The sequence below is a fragment of the Phodopus roborovskii genome, unplaced genomic scaffold (assembly GCF_943737965.1).
Source record: "Phodopus roborovskii unplaced genomic scaffold, PHOROB, whole genome shotgun sequence".
NCBI classification, from domain to species: Eukaryota; Metazoa; Chordata; class Mammalia; order Rodentia; family Cricetidae; genus Phodopus; species Phodopus roborovskii.
In genome coordinates, this window is record NW_026126480.1 from 19,940,489 (window position 1) to 19,957,794 (window position 17,306).

The 17,306-nt window shown below is 41.3% G+C and overlaps 1 protein-coding gene across 4 annotated transcripts in view; it reads right to left on the reverse strand.

Annotated features, from left to right (window-relative positions):
- The window catches only part of Sbf2 (SET binding factor 2), a 319,861-nt gene extending 303,043 nt beyond the window's left edge, over positions 1–16,818 (reverse strand). For 2 of the 4 annotated variants that reach the window (XM_051192671.1, XM_051192670.1), the window contains exon 1: positions 16,609–16,818. In XM_051192671.1, the coding sequence (XP_051048628.1) occupies positions 16,609–16,663 (55 nt within the window). In that variant the 5' untranslated portion in view covers positions 16,664–16,818. The remainder of the gene's footprint in view (positions 1–16,608) is intronic. The other 2 variants (XM_051192673.1, XM_051192672.1) reach the window with 1 other exon arrangement.
- Positions 16,819–17,306: the final 488 nt, after the last annotated feature.

The window sequence follows — 17,306 nt, forward strand, 5'->3', positions numbered from 1 at the left end:
CTCTATAGACCAGACTGGACTGGAACTCAAGAGATCTGCCTGCCTCTGCCTCCCAAGTATCAGGATTAAAGTAAACATGTCTTACCCAAGCTCTAGAAATTTTAATTCTAGAAATGCCCAATTCATACTAAATGTATTCCATATCCCCAAATAGTTCTTTACTTAATAAAAATAATGTATAATTATTTTTAAAATTTTATTTTACTTTTAACTATGTGTATGTGTGCTTGGTATGTGGTTATGTGCACTTATGAGTAGAGGTGCCCACTGAGGCAAGAAGTTAACATCAGATCCCCTGGAGCTGGAATTAGAGACATTTTTTAAATTATCTACACCACTCTCCTTTCATTGGGATAACAAATTCTACTTAACAGCAAAGAAGTTAGTTCAACTTTAGAAATTTTATAAAAATTTAAAGCCCACAATTTTTAGCTAATATGCCCCTACTACCCATATGTGCTAATAAAATTAATCTACATTACTGTTGCTTCAATAACACTAAATTATTGTGGAACTTTGACAAGATATTTTCTAAATACTAATGTAAACTTTGGTATAGGAAAAAATAGCCAATATTTGAGGATTGCCCCATATAAAGCAGTGGTGATATATTATTTATGATTTAATAAAGATTGTCTGAAGTATCAGAATGCAGAGCCTGCTGGGCAGTGGTGGCACACATCCTTAATCCCAGGACTCAGACCCAAGTAGATGGATCTCTCTAAATTCAAGGCCACCCTGGCCTACACAAGAGTGAAAAGAGCCATGCCTTTGATCCCAGCACTTGGGATCACATGCCTTTAATCCCAGCAGTAGGAAGGTGGAGACAGGAGGATATGACTGAGCAAAGAAAGGAATATAAAGAGGAGGAGACAGGAATTTTTTTTTGCCACTGAGGATTTGTGGAGACATGATTGCCATTTCATCTTGGTAGAGGTAAGATCTACTGGCTTGGCTGCTTTGCTTGAAGCTTGAACCCCAATATCAGTCTCTGGGTCTTTATTGTTTGTGCAACATAAAGCAACAACTCAATAATAAAATGGCAATCAAGGCTTGCAAATTACCAGCACAATTAACCATAAGAGAAACCTAGAAATCAAAAAGCACAATGAGATGCTACTTCTAATTCCAGAAATGCTAAAGACTATCAACCACATACTGATAAGACTATAGAGTTATAACTATAAATAATCTATATAGATTATAGTTACAACTCTCATACACTGTAGAAAATGGTACTTTGAAAAGATATTGCCATTTCTTATCAAATGAAAACTAAAGTAGCAGCCTAAGACCAGAAACACAACTGACAGGATTTACTCAGGAGAAATTGAAAACATTTTTTTAATAGTAAGTATATTAGTGCAGGGTTTTAAAATTCATTTTATCCAAATAGTAGAAGCATTTCAGTTGTCTGTCAATAGAATCAATAAGAAAACTGGTTTATTCACACAACAGTATAATACAAAAGAAATGGAGATGATATTCTACTAAAACAACATGGGTATATCTAAAAATTGTGTTGAGTTAAAAGAAACCTTGGAAAAAAGTAGTATATGCCATGTGATTCCTCTGATGTTATGTTCTAGGATGGTCAAAACCACTATGTGGTACAAAAAAGTCAGAACCTTGACTGCCTCTGGGAGGACAGGAACAGGAAATGAATGGGAAGGGCATCCAGGAACATTCCAGGGTAGTGGTGACAGTTTTGATGAGGTTGAGTTACAGGATCTTTTACTGATATCCCAATACTAGCTACAGAATTTTGAACACGTTACTTAATGATTTCAAGTCTCATTATCTTCACCTATGTAGTTAATGTGAGAAACTAAATTAGACTAGTCTGGTACACAGTATCTGGTAATATACATTTCTAGTTGGAATTATGCTTTCTAGTTGGAACTAATACATTTTTAATTTAAAAAACAATTTGTTAAAAAGACCAAAAATGATTATTCTGTAATCCAATCATACTGTGATAACTTGACCAAATGCTCTATATACTCTTCACATCTTCTTGTTTTCTACAGCCAAATTCCTCAGACATGCAATCTGAATAGAAGATAGCATACAGAGAACAGTTTTTTGTTTTGTTCTTAACAATATCTAACTTGTATTTTCAAAATTCTTCTGTTTTTTCACCATTCTAAATGAATTTTGTTTTTTCTTCTTGTTTCAAAGGAGAAAAAAAAATTACTACCTTTAATTTTCTATGGATTTGTGTTTACTTGAGCTAAAATTATTTGGTAAACCATCTGTCTCAAAATTAAAACAAGTCACATTCTTTTCAAATTCCAGAGCAGACCATGTGGGACAATTATATAAAGCATCCATAAAATTCACTCCAGTCTAACTGCTTCTTTCCACTGCAAATAAATTTTCCTACTGTTATTTTCTAAGTTTATTTAGACACTTGATTTCTCTCTGAATGTTACTAAGACTTAGCTTTGGCTGAGAAAATACAAAAGATGCACTAATACCTACAACTAGACATCACTACCTAGAAGCAGATTTATTTTTTTACTTAAAAAAATAGCTCAAAAAAAAAAACTGCTCCAAAACTATTCGTTTATTTAAAACAATTTGTCACTACAAGTTCTTAACTCTGTATTCTAAGTGAACATTATAATAGAATATTTGGTAGAAAGAGAAGTACCTTGAGATTTCAACTTCCCAAACAAGTTGTTTTTAATTCAAACCAACTAATTAACCTTGTCAACTAATAAAGTATATAAAGAGCAACAATAGATCAAAGGAAAAGACATGTAATGGTCTCATCAGTGGAAACAAGCATTTCTTTTTTTCAGGGAAGATACCAATTCTTTCTCTTAATCTGTTAGGCAAACTACTGAAAAAAACGATCAACACTATCTACTCAGCAATCAGTCTTCAAAAATACAGTAATTGTTGAAAGGACTGTTTCTGTTTTCCGTTTCTAAAATTTCTCTACTCACAGAATATTGGGATATGTCTGGACCATGCCCTCTCTTGCAATCTAAATAAATCAGGCAAATACCAGAGGGAAGACTTTGAAATTTTCATGATTCATATTTCTGTTTTCAAAACCCCCTTGGATACAATTAATATCAAAGGCAAGCACCAATTTTAATGTTACAGATATACAATATAAATTAAATATAAAATTTGATCTTGAACAAACCCTGTTAAGTGGGGGGTGGGAGATTCTTTGTTTACCTAATGTTAAATTAACAATCTTTCTGGATGACAATTTAGTGTAGACCCAAAAACCATTAAAAACGTTCTTTTGGCCAAGTGGTGATGGCACAGGCCTTTAATTCAAGAAGGGGGATCTCTGAGTTCAAGGCCAGCCTGGTCTACAAAGTCAGTTCCAGGACAGCCAAGGCTACACAGAGAAACACTGTCTTGAGAAGGGAAAGAGGGAAGGAGGGAGAGATGGAGGGATGGAGGGATGAAAGGAGGGTGGGAGAAAGGAAGGAAGGAAGGAAGGAAGGAGGGAGGGAGGGAGGAGAGGAGAGGAGAGATGGTGTGAGTAGTCATCAAATGAGATAAAGAGAAGAAACCAGGCAACCTCAAACAAACCTGAGGCAAACTGAAGGCACCAAGAAATATTCTTTTAGTTTTCGGAAACAGCTGGAACCAAAGGTATAAATGATATTTCCAAAAGTGTGTCTCCCTTCTAATTCTGACTTAGGTTCTATCATTATTCAGACCCTGAATCATATCAGAAACAGACCTTGGTAGACTCATCCTAAGGATGACTCTCACTGGCTCCATTTAAAGTAGGGGTTAGCAAAACAGGATTGCTGCAGTAGTCTCTCGATGGAAAGACAAAGAATTGTCAAACCGGTAATACCAGAAATCTCACACCATAGTTGCACAAATGGAGTCACATCTTCAGTTAACCTCCACAACTGTCTATGTGTACACGTACACACACACACCCCTCATTAGATCACATGCAATTAGGGTAGAATCACATACTACTACTGGGAGATGCAGAAGTGAACAGCCAGAACTTTGGTGATACTTTGTTTATGATCTAACAAATAAAGCTTCCTGAAGACCAGAGTGCAGAGCTAGCCAAACTAGTTAGCCACAGAGGCCATCAATTGGGAGACAGAGGCAGACAGATCTCTGTGAGTTCAAGGTCATCCTGGGCTACACAAAATTGATCCATACAATGGTGATCCTAGCACTTGGGATCACATGCTTTTAATCCCAACCCTAGGGAGGTGAGACAGGAGTGATATGGCTGGACAGAGAGAGGAATATAAGGTGGGAGGGGACAAGAGCAGAGCAGTCTGAGCAGCAGTCAGTCTGAAGTTGCATTCTTAGGAGGCAGTCTGAGCATTTCAAGAACTCTAGTGGCTGGTTGTTCTGCTTCTCTGTTCCTTCAGCTTCATCCCCTGATAGCTGACTCCAAGTTTTTATTATTAATACCAATTATAATTCGTGCTACACAGAACCTCTGAAAGGGTCCAGTGACCCACACCCCCCTTTCCTTCTATGTTCTATGAGAGAATCTCTCAAGAAGCCTGCTCGTAGGGGTTTTTAAATAGTCACAGCTGCTCTGATAAAAATAGTGTCTGTAGTACTCAGAGGATAGCACAATACAACAAAGATCAACACTGCCTGAGACCACAGTATAATCTCAATTAGCAATGCTAGGCATAAACTTTACAGCTTTCCACATGAAAACACGAATCGTTTAACTCAGCAGTTTCACTTTTAAAATGAAAGCTTATGTTGTAACTGTGCTCCAGACAAGGTTTTTAACATTTATAAAAATTAACTTATCTTCACAGCAAATCTAGGGTGTGTGTGTGTGTGTATAGTGATATATATATATATATATATATATATATATATCACTTATCACAATTACTTCATTTTGTAGGTGCAGAAACAGAACAATTAGCTAACCTGTCTAAGGCCAGAAGTATTTAGAGGCAAACTTGAAATCAAACCCAGACCACATGGATTCACCCCTAACACTAAACTTTATATAGTTTAATAATCAGATACTTAGCTAATAAGCCTTAATACAGTTGTATAATATATATTGTGTCGAAAGTCTCTATCAAATATGCAGTTAGCACAGATTGTACAAAGGAACAGATAGTATGACCTGATTTTACAAGAAGCGACAGGACGGGCACATGCATGCACGCTCACACAGACACTCACACACACACACACATATACACAAATATATATATATATGTATATGTATATGTGCATGCATATGTGTGAGCTGGTCAGTGGTGGCACATGCCTTTAGTCCCAGCACTTGGAAGGCAAAGGCAGCCTGATCTACTGAGCAAGCGCCAGGATAGGCTCCAAAGCTACACAGAAAACCCTGTCTCGAAAAACCCAAAACAAAACAAAACAAAAATCTCAGGAAAGATCTTTTAGAATGTCAACAGGTACAATGTATACTACTTTATCTTCACTGGGATAGCCATGACCATAAAAGAACAATAAGGCAATAATACTAGCAAAACCAAGGTGTGCAATCTCGACTCCTTAGAAGGACAGCAAGACCAGCTGAGGCTTATTTATCAACTATTCATATCATTTCTTTGATTCTTTTAACAATATCTTTAATAGCTTCAAACCTCATGACCACAAGAACAAGCCACCCTTGGTAAACACTAATTTTATCATACTATTTCATTAGAATTATACAATTAACATTGCTTCTAGGCCTTTTGGATAAGATCAAGTATAGGATTATACATTTAAAATAGTTCCTACAATGAATTTAAGCACTATGAAAGTAATAGATTGTTTTGGCCTTTGAATTAAATGTTTTTATAACTATTCTGTTTAATCATTAAAAAAACAACAACAACAAAACTCCAGGCCTGTTATTCAAGGGAGTGAATCAGAAAGGATATGTCAGCTTTCCAACACCATTACAATTTAGCTACACAAATTAATCAGCCCATAATCTAGATGCTCCTAGAGTCAAAGCATTGTTTTTTAAAACTGCATCAACTAACTTCAGGCATAGAGAGCAATAAAAAATGATATCATTATTTGTTCAGATTAAAATCAAAACAGAAAAGATTTTATCAATTAAAAACAAATTTAAATTTGTAGTTTTATAAAGCTTAATTTTCCTTTAAAAATAGAAACTATGATGCTTGTTTAGCTGAACCATGATGTGTACATGAAAGATATGAGCATATTTTCAGAAAACATCAAAGTTTTGTCAGCACTAGGACAATGGTGGCAAACAGGTACAAAAACAAAGATGTTCCATCCCATCCCATTGTGTTTGTGTGTCCCTTCTTGTGTTAACTTTAGTAGAGCCCAGTTGGCACTGTTGAAAGTAGAGAATTGGGCTAGAGCTAGAGCTCAGTGACAGAGCTCTTACATGGCATACAAAAGGCCCTACCTAAATTCAACCCCAAGTATTGCAAAGAGTAGGGAATGAAATTATCTTCTCCAGCATACTTCTGATATCAGTCATCCAAAAATCAAACTGACCTTGGCCAGAATATGAGATCCAGAAAAATGGAACTTAGATAGACCTGGAACCTGGAAGAAAAAGAAAGGAAGGACAAGAAGAGAAAGAGAAGGAGGGAGGGAGACAAGAGGAGGGGAGCGGAGAGGAGGGGGAGAAGGGAAGAGAAGGGAAAGGGAGGGGAGGGGAAGAAAGGAAAGGAGAGGAGAGGAGAGGAGAGGAGAGGAGAGGGGGAGGAGAAGAGGAGAGAAGGAAAGAAGGGGAGAGGAGAGAGGGAGGAGAAGAAAGAATAAAACAAGGCCTCCTAATCTTCCCCAACACACAGGACTGGGAATTGAACCTGGGGCCTCAAGCATGCTAGACAAGTGCTTCACTATTGACTATAGCCACAGTCATTTTTTGCAGTCATTTTTCTTTGTTGCTGCTGTTGTTTCCTTTTTGTTTTGAGACTAAGTTACCCAGTCAAGGCCTTGAACTAGCTCTGTAACTAACAAAAGCCATGAACTTGCCATCTCCCTGCTTCTGCCAAGCACAGAAATCATTTTTATGAAAAGAAGGCAGAGACTCAGACAAAGAAAGACATGTGAGGAGAAAAGCAAAACATAGAATTATAGTGCCATAAGTGGGGACCCCCCACCCCACCTAGGAGCTAGAAGAGATGAATAATCTTCCCCAGAAGCCCTCAGAGAAAGTCAACCCCTGCCACCTAAAGTTTAGTCTACCACAGGACCCAGCAATTCCACTCTTAGGCATATACCCAAATGATCCACATCCATGCAACAAAGACATCTGTTCAACTATGTTCAAAGCAGCATTATTTGTAATAGCAAGAATCTGGAAATAACCTAGATGCCCCTCAACTGAAGAATGGATAAAGAAGATGGGGCACATCTGCACAATGGAATACTATACCCTGGGGGGGGGGGGCAATGGAATCTTGAAATTCACAGGCAAATGGATGGAACTTGAAGAAAACATCCTGAGTGAGGTAACCAAGTCACAAAAAGAGGAACATGGTATGTACTCACTCATATATGGATTTTAGACATAGAGCAAAGGATCACCAGCCTATAATTCACACTGCCAGACAAACTAGGATACAAGGAGGAACCTAAGAGATTCATACAAGATCCCTCACAGAAGGGGAAAGGAACAAGATCTCCTGAGCATATTGGGGGGGGGGGGTGCAGTGAGTGGAGAGGGAGTTAGAAGAAAGGGAAGAGGAGGAGAGAACATGTGGGACTAGGAAGATTGAGTCGAGGGATGAATAGGTGAGAAAAAAAAAAAAAAAAAGATACCATAATAGAGGGAGCCATTATAGGTTTGAAGAGAAAACTGACTCTAGAGAAATGTCCAGAGACCTACAAGGATGACCCCCAACTAACAATCTGAGCAACAGTAGAAAGGCTACCTTAAACGCCCTTCCCTGATAATGAGATTGATAACTAACTTATATGCTATCATAGAGCCCTCACCTAGTAGCTGATGAAAACAGAAGCAGATACCCACAGCTAAACACTGAGCTGAATTGGAATCCAGATGCAGAGAGGGAGATACAAGACCAGGCTACAAAAACACATAGAGACAGCTGACCTGAACAAGAGGGAGCTCATGGACCCCCCAGACTGATAACTGGGAAACCAGCATTGGACTGACTCAGACCCCTTGAACGTGGGTCTCAGTTAGAAGGCCTGGGCAGTCTAAGGGACCTCTGTCAGTGGAACCAGGGTGTATCCCTGGTGCATGAAAGGGACTTTGGGAGCCCTTTAACCAAGAAGGGATACTCCCTTAGCCTAGAGACAGGAGGGAGGGTCTAGTCTCTACTCCAAATAACTTGACAGATTTTGATGATCCCTCCTGGAAGGCATCCACTCCCTGTGGAGTGGGGGGGGGGATGGGATGGGAGGAGGGAGGGAGAACTGGGATCAATATGTAATAAGAAAAATAATAAATAAATATAAACACACACACACATATAAAAGGTACTCGCATGTAACATGTCCAAAATTAAGTTCAGTACTTCTCCCCTTGCTTTCATTTATACAGCATTACCCACCCAGTTATTCAAGTTAGAATCTTTGTTACTCTCAACTACTTTTCCTACTTCATCCCTCTCAATAATTTATCATAAAGTTTTACTAATTTCAGCTAACTCTAGCATCCACACTGCTCTTTCCACAGCAAGTGCTCCTAAATTTCCTCACACTGGTCCTTCTGTCTCCAGCTCACTGCCACTTGAGTCACATTTCTATTAATTCTTGCTTCTCAAAAACACTCACTTTCACACCAGTAAGATGGCTCAGTAGGTGTTTGCTATCAAGCCTGATGATCTGAGTTCAATCTCTAGAAACCATATTGTAGGAGAGTACCCACTCCAGCAAATTGTCTTCTGACCTCTGGACATACACCATGATGTGTATACACACACACACACACACACACACACACACACACACACACACAGAGTCAATATTTCACTTGTGCATGAATTTCACACACATTCACAGTCTCAAAATATATTTCACTTATGCATGAATTTATCTTTTGCCTATTTCACCTGCAATATATTGCTTAATACCTACAAAGCATTTTGAATACTTTCTCTAATACACTGAAGCAGATTGATTTTTAAAGATATACAAGAATCTTAAATGACTAGCAAACCTAAAATTAACATAATTTAATAACGTCTAGACAAATAATTTTTGCCTGCAAATAATTTTTACCTGTACCAAGTATTAAACTTTAGGACCCTGTGCATGCTAGGCAACAACTCAATTACAACACTATATCCTTAGCTAAATGGATTGTTTCTAAATGTATTTATGAACAGTAGAAAAAAATATAAACATAAAGGAAGAAAGTAACTCAGCGACTAAATTTACTTTGACAAATCTCATTAAAACTAAAACCAAATAATATAATAAGAAAAGTAAAGGTGGTTGGATAAGTAACTAGGTCTTTTAGAGACAAATTATACTTCCTAATTATTCCAACATCATCCAAATGTAAACTTGTAAAATGAAGACTTTTTCTTGGGTGGGGAGGGATAGTGTATGGTGTGTATGAGTGTGGAGACTAGAGGTGGTTATGGGTGTCTTTCTCAATTTCTGTCCACCATATTTCTTTACACAGGGTTTCTCATAGAATTTGAAACACATTGATTCAGCTAAGCCATCTCGCCAGGGATTTTCCTGTGTCTGCTTCCCACACACTTGGATTACAGATGCTGTGCATAACTGAGCCTGGCTATTTTTATATGAGTACTACGGATCTGCTCAGGCCCTCATGAAGCACTTTACCAACTGAGCCACCTCACTATGCCTAGAAACTATAGTTTTAAATAATGAATTATCAAAATCAAACTGTCATAAAAATCAATGACTTTTAAACTAAGTTCTTATAAAGATAGTAGCAGCATAAAAAGCACAAATCTGGGGGAAAAAGTAAGTTCCAATAAAAAGAAAGTCAATGAAGCTGATCCTCAGCAATTTAATTCTACCATCGAAAATTATGTTCTTCTGAAGTATATATATACTACAAACTTCCTTATGTCATCAGTGTTAAGAAAAATAAAGAGGGGCTGGGGAGATGGCTCAGAGGTTAAGAGCACTGGCTGCTCTTCCAGATGTCCTGAGTTCAATTCCCAGCAACCACATGGTAGTTCACAATCATTGATAATGAGATCAGGTGCCCTCTTCTGGCATGCAGACATATATGCAAGCAGAACACTATATATAATAAATAGAGAAATCTAAGAAGGGGGGAAGGGGGGAAGGAGGGAGGGAGAGAAGGAGGGAGGGAGGGAAGGAGGAAGAAAGGAAGGAAGAAAGGAAGGAAGAAAGGAAGGAAGATAGGAAGGAAAGAAGGAAGGGTAGGTAGAGAAAAGAAAAAGAAGCTAGGTGGTGGTGGCAGCATCTGCATACACCTTTAACCCCAGCATTCTGAAGGCAGAGGCAGGTAGACCTCTGTGAGTTCGAGGCCACCTGGTCTACAAGTGAGTTCCAGGACAGCCAGGGCTATCAGATAGAGAAACTCTTTCTCAATAATTTTATTTTTTGGAAGAATAAAAGCTTAGAGGTCCCTTTCCAACACTTTACAAAGAATATTGATGTAACCACAAATACAGCATTTACATGGAGAGAAGAAATAAATTCTGTGCTGCAGGCTTTCCACCAACCAGTTCCCAAATCATGATACAGACTTACTGTTAGTTTTAAATGTTCAACCTAACTTAGGCATGTTTCTGGCTACCACTTATAACTTAAATTAACATGTTTATCTATCTTTTGCTTTGGGGTTTATTACATTTCTTACTTCTGTATATCTTACTTTCACTGTGTCTCTATGTCTGTCTGGGTGGCATCTGCCGGGCTTCTTGGCCCAGGTATCTCCCTCATTCTCTCTTTTCTTCTCTCTTGAGCCTAGATTTCTCCTATTTATTCACTCTGCCCACCACCCTCGCCTATCATTCCTCCAGCCTAGTTATTGAATGTCCAGTTTTTTATTAGACCAATCAGGTACCTTAGGCAAGCACGGTGAAACAGATGCAACATATCATACATAATTAAACACACATCCGGATATCATTAAACAAATGCAGTGTAAACAAAGTAACATACCTTTATATAGTTAAAATAATATTCAGCAACATAAAAGTACAACAATAATGTACTCACTCATATATGGATTTTAGACCTAGATCAAAGGATCACCAGCCTATAATTCACACCACCAGAGGAACTAGGATACAAGGTGTATTCTAAGAGAATCATATAAAGTCCCTCACAGAACTGGTAAGGGACAAGTCCCCCAGAGCTCATGGGAAGTGGGGGGGGGGGGGCAGCGAATGGAGAGAGAAGTAGGAGAAAAGGTGGGGGAGGAAAGGAAAACATGTGCGACCAGAAAGATTGAGCCTGGTTAGGAATAGAAGACAGGAAAGAGAGAGAGAGAGAGAGAGACAGAGACAGAGAGAGAGAGAGACAGACAGAGACAGAGAGAGAGAGAGAACATAAAAGAGGGAGCCAATACTGGTTTGAAGATAAACCTGAACACAAAGAAAGGTCTAGAGAACTACAAGACTGCCACCAACTAACAATTTGAGCATCCGTGGAAAGGCTACCATAAATGCCCTTCCTGGAGAGTGAGATCAACAACTAACTTATTCATGGAGCCCTCAACTAATGCCTGTTGGAAACAGGAGCAAACACCCATACATAAACACTGAGTCGAAGTGGAACTCAGATGCAGATGGAGAGGACAAGACCAGGCGGCAGAAACACATAGGGACAGCTTACCTGAACAAGGAGGAGCAAATGGGCCACCAGATTGATAGCTGGGAAGCCAGCATGGGACTGACTCAGGCCCCCCCTGAATATGGGTCTCAGCCAGAAGGACTGAGCAGTCTAAGGGACCTCAGACAGTGGAGCCAGGATATATCCCTGGTGCACAAAAGGACTTTGTGAACACATCCCCCACGGAGGGATAACTGCCTTAATCTAGAGACAGGAGAGAAGCCCTAGTCCCTACTTCACATGACCTGTCAGACCTACATAACCCCAACTAGATGGCATTCCCCTACATATGGAATTGGGATGGGGGGATGGGAGGGGAGGGTGGTTAGAGTGCATGTGAGAGGGCAGAGAGGGTAAAAGGGAGGGAAGAAAAGAGGGAGGGAGGGAAGAAAAGAGGGAGGGAGGGAGGGAGGGGGAACTGGGATCTACACGTAAAATAATAAATTAAATTTAAAAAAAAATGCTTTGACTCCAATATTTAAGTTCAAGGACAAGTTACTGGGGAAAAGGATTTCTATTTTTGTTTCCATAGAAAATGAAAAGATGTGGATTCCTTCCAGACTAATGTGGTTTGCTCAAGCCAGACCACCTGAAACAGAGTACCAGATGAACCTACATTCAAAACAGCTGGACAAAGCAGCCTTACAGACTACAGCCAGGATTTCTGAATCTTCTTCGAATCCCCCACTACAGTACCCCCTTACCAGCAGGAAGTAGTTTGGAAAGAACGACGCCCAAATTCCCAAATACTGTCTATAAATGTTTGTTTTCATTTAAATGGACTCGGTTATATAAAATAAATAAAAAAATACAAAAAAAAACACCTCAAGATCAAAAAACAAAAAACAAAAAAGAATTAGAGCTTGAGCAAGTGGAGACCCTGTATTGTGGCATCCTGATATGGGCTCTTAGATCCAACAGGGCTAGAGGTGAGGGGGGGGAAGATATAGAATGAAGAAATAGCCTCAGCATGTTGAGTAGTTATAAACAATAACAAAAAAACAAACAAGGGGTATGTGTGAAGGATAATGAATACTGATTTCTCACTGTTTGAGAAAACCATCAGAATTCAGAATATGACAAAGGCAAAATCTAGATTGTTACACTAAAGTAAGAGGTACTAGAGAAAGTTCAGTTTACAATGTATAGATACAGAAATATAGATGTGTGTGTTATACATATATCCTCCAGTTCCAACCATGAAGAGGGTCTGGGGATAGTTATAACCCAATAGTAATAAAAATGTTAGCACTGAGAAATTAGCCTCAACTCAGAGAAAGCATGGATTCCTAGAGAAACAGTTGACTCCAGAGCAAAGTGCAAAATAAGCCAAGAGAGCTAAGAATGTAGCTCAATGACAGAGCCCCATAAGTGGCCCCATGTCAGAGCCTCAGCACCACGGAAGAGAAGAGGAAATGTATGTGTATGCATGCCAAGAATATGTTATGTCAAAATAATGATGCTCAAAGAATGATGAGACACAGAAATGACACAGAAGCCAAATACGTGAGCTCCCACTGATCAAAGTGCAAAACAATTTAAACATCAAAATAAATAGTCTGAATACCCGTGTCCTCCAAAAAGTCCCTATATTGAAGTCCTACCATCCAAAGTAACAGAACTAGATGGAATCTTTGGGAAGTACTCAGGTCATGGGGTTGGAGTCCTCATAAACAGGTTAATTCCCCTATTAAAGAGATCCTATAAAGCTCATGCAGCCGCTAGTTCTTTGAGGTTAAATAAAGTGAGAGTATGGCTATGTACAAGCATGCATCTGACTAGACCTCACATTTGTTGGCACTTTAATTTTAGACTTTCTAGCCTTTACAACTGAAAAAAGTAAAGCCACTGTTTATAAATCATCCAGTTTATAGTACTTTGTTATAATAACACCCATAGCCTAAAACAAACAATAGCAGTACAATCCACTACAAAAGACACATAATTCATGAATCTATATTGATGTTAAGTATATGACATCCATTAAAATCCTGATGAGGACAAAGAAACCTAATTTCAAGGTAGAAGTTGAAAAGGATTAACTCTGTAGTAGAAAAGCCTGGCAGATGGTCCTGGAAGAGCAGGCCCTCTCTGGCCACAGCAAAAGACCTGGCCCCACCCCTTACCACAGGCGTGAGACAGCTGGCTTGGGCATGGAAGAGCTGGCTCTGCCCTTTGCCTAAAGGGGTGGTCCCAGCAGCCCAGACATACTAAATCAAGCTACCACCCAGACCCACATCCAGGACTCTGAGTTGGCCCACCCCAACATCTACCCGATCTATGACCTGCGAAGTGTGTGAAGGCACTGGTCCTGAGGAATTATAGCCACAGGATCTCTAACGACTCTGAGTGACAGCAGGATATTCAAGAGAAGTTTTGGTGAGGGTCCAGTATTGATGGAGTACCAGAAGCCAGAGGCCTTGGGCCAGACCAACAACTCACTGCAATGAACATTTGCAAGTAAAGCTGAATGGACAAAGGGGTACACTGCAGGACACATGGCAGCTCTTATTGCCACTAAGCCAAATGGAGAGGTGTTGGAGAGGCAGAAAGATGAAGGATTGAAGTGGGGAGGTCTGTTTGTTTTGTTTTTAATTAATATTTTTTAATTTTCTTCTTGGAGGACTGTTAAGAGGGTAAGGAGGGATATGGAGAGACTGGGAAATGAGCAGGCTTGGAGTGCATAATATGAAATTCCCGAAGAATTAAAAATTATGTTTAAGAAAAGAAAAGCCTGGCAGACACTGATTACAAGTAATCAAAGTGAAAGTATGTACTAACAAAAAAGACTCAGTGATCATCAGTGCTGTGATACACTTGCCCAAGTGTATGTATCCAACTATGAGAGCACAGAGGTTTCAAGTTGAGGGACATTCTACAAAAATAACTGACCTATAATCTTCAAAAGTGACAAGATCAAGAAAAAGATGAAAGAAATGTTCCATGCTGAAAGGGGGAGACTAGAGAGAGAATGAAACAATGAACACTCCTTTTGCCAGTTACGTGATTAACAGCATAATCAACAAAACCCAAAGCTAAGAGGAATACTGAGTCAATATGAATGTAGGACAATGTTCTTATTTATATAAAATTCACATTAAACCATTCTGAGTGACAGGGCATAACATCAGCATGTTCCTCTCAAAATGTTCAAAAAAAAAAAAAAACCAACTACTGTGTACTATACTTATTTTTTTTTTCAAATTTGTTACTGTTTAAAACTGTTTGGGGGAGTGCTAGGCATGGGCTTTAATTCCAGCACTGGGGGGGGGGGACACACAGGTGAATCTCTGTGAGTTCAAAGTTAGCTGGTCTACATAGGGAGTTCCCCGAGAGCCAGAGCTCTGTAAAGAGACCCTGTCTCAAAAAACAAATAGGTAGGTAGATAGACAGGCAGATAAAATTACTGTGGGAGAAAGAGCAATGTCCTAAAAACTGAGCAAGGTTAAAAACAAAACTGATTCTCCACACTGTCAGTCTAGATAGCACAGACTATGTCATCTTGCTAAGAGGCTGAAAAATTACTAAGAAATTACATGACATTTTGGAGCACACAGAAGACTCTCTAAATATAGCCCAATGTCTCCGTGTGTGTGTGTGTGTGTGTGTGTGTGTGTGTGTGTGTGTGTTTATGACAGAGTGGGCATCCTATTAGGGCACACCTATGAAAGTCAGAAGACAACTCTGTGCAATCAGTTCTTCCAACCTTTTCGTGACTTCAGAGATCAAACTCAGGTCTCCAGGCTTGCCCAGCAAAAGCCTTTATCGATTGAAGCATCTCACATACCAGCAAGTAGTTTTCTTAAGCGATCTCAATCAGGGAGTAGTGAGAAACAAAAGAAGTGAAAGATCCCTTCTCTGAAATAAAGTCTTAGGGACGAGTAAGAGGTGGATAGAACAATGCTATACTAGTGTTATCAACGACTAATCATGGACAAAGCACAAACTAAGCACCTCCTGGGACAAAGAGGCTAGAGACCTGATATCTAAACTTCCTTCCAAGTTTGAGACTGGAATAACCCTGAAAGAAAATAGCTTCCACAGCTCACCTGTGATACAAACACGAAAATAAACGTGCGTGGACCCTGTATAGTCCTGGTTGTGCAAGTCCATCAATCAATGTATAAAAAGCAATGCATCTGCCAAATTGTTCCTGGCGAAGAATTCTCCGATCAATTAAAGAAGACAATCAAAACACAGGAAAGCTAAGTAAGAGCACCTGCGATGGCTGCCTGGCTATCCTTTGAGAATCATTTCGTTCTGGAATGCCGGCACATGCGTCCTGAAAGAATGTTTCAAAGTGCAAGGGTCCTTTGGCCTTTCCAAGTACCGGGCGTTAGGCCGGGATGTCCTAGCCCCCCCCCCCCCCCCCCGTCCCCCAGAGGGCAGGCGGGAGGCAGCGCTGAACTCTCTGGACTTCCTCTCCGGGAGGACTGCCCCCAGCGTCACTCTTATTCAGGATGCAGGGCACAAGTGTATTCCTAGGAACTTCGCAGTGTGCTCCCGCCCTTCCAACCCCGCCGGCACGAGGGCGCGGTCCCGGGTGCCAGCAGCCTCTACCCAAGAGCGTGGTGGCGCGCGGGCAGGCTCCCCACCGGCCCAGCCCCCCAGCCCCCGGCCGCACCGCAGTGGCCTAGCCCTGCGACCGCCGTCCCGCGGTTCCCTCACACGCCCACCGCCAGCCAGGCTCTACCGCGCAGCGAAGGCCCGACACCAGTCGACCCACCGCTCCTTCACCGCGGGACCCGGCCCTCCCGCCTCCCCGCCTCCCGACCACGACGCCCGGCCCCGCCGAGCCCACTGGACGGCTGCCGGGGGCGGAGGCGAAGCCCGGGGGCGGCGCCCGCCCCACACCCTTACCTGGCTTCTCGTGGTCGTAGCCTACCACAATGAAGTAGTCGGCTAGCCGAGCCATGACCGCCGCCGCCGCGCCCGGGAAGCGGGTTCCCGTCGCCGCCCTCGCCGCCGCCGCCCACCCGGCCCGGGCGAGCTCAGCATTTTCCCTTCAGCGGCTGTAGCGGTAGCAGCGGCGCTTCAGCCATGTTTGACAACCGAGGCGCGCACTGCGCCTGCGCCGCGCCTCGTGCCCGCCCCTCCCCCGCCCCACCCGAGAGGGCTCGGCGACCCGGTTCCCGGCGTTCGCGAGCCCACGCGGCGCTCCGAGGCCACTCGGACTCGCGGCTCGGGAAGTGGGCGGTGGGGCGCTGCCTCGGCACGCGCTGCCGCCGAGGCTGTGCGCTTAGAGCTGGTGTGCTGCCTCAACGCTCCCCTCCCCTTATTATTTATTTTCTTGGAGCTAGGGTCCTTCCTTCCGCCTTCTCTCTCCCTTTTGCAGTTGGGGGAAAGCGAATGGAGGGGTACGGGGTCACTTGGAAAGTTTGCTCTTTTTTGCTGCTTGTTATCACCGGCAGCACAGAGGAGATTCTCCCGCCCTCGCTGGAAGCTTGGAATTTGCACCGCCAAGTCTTTTTGCTGCACGTTTCCTGTTTATGTTGTGCAGATGGGAATTTTAGAAACATGCCACCGAGCAGGCGGGGGAGGGAAAGACTTGCGCAATC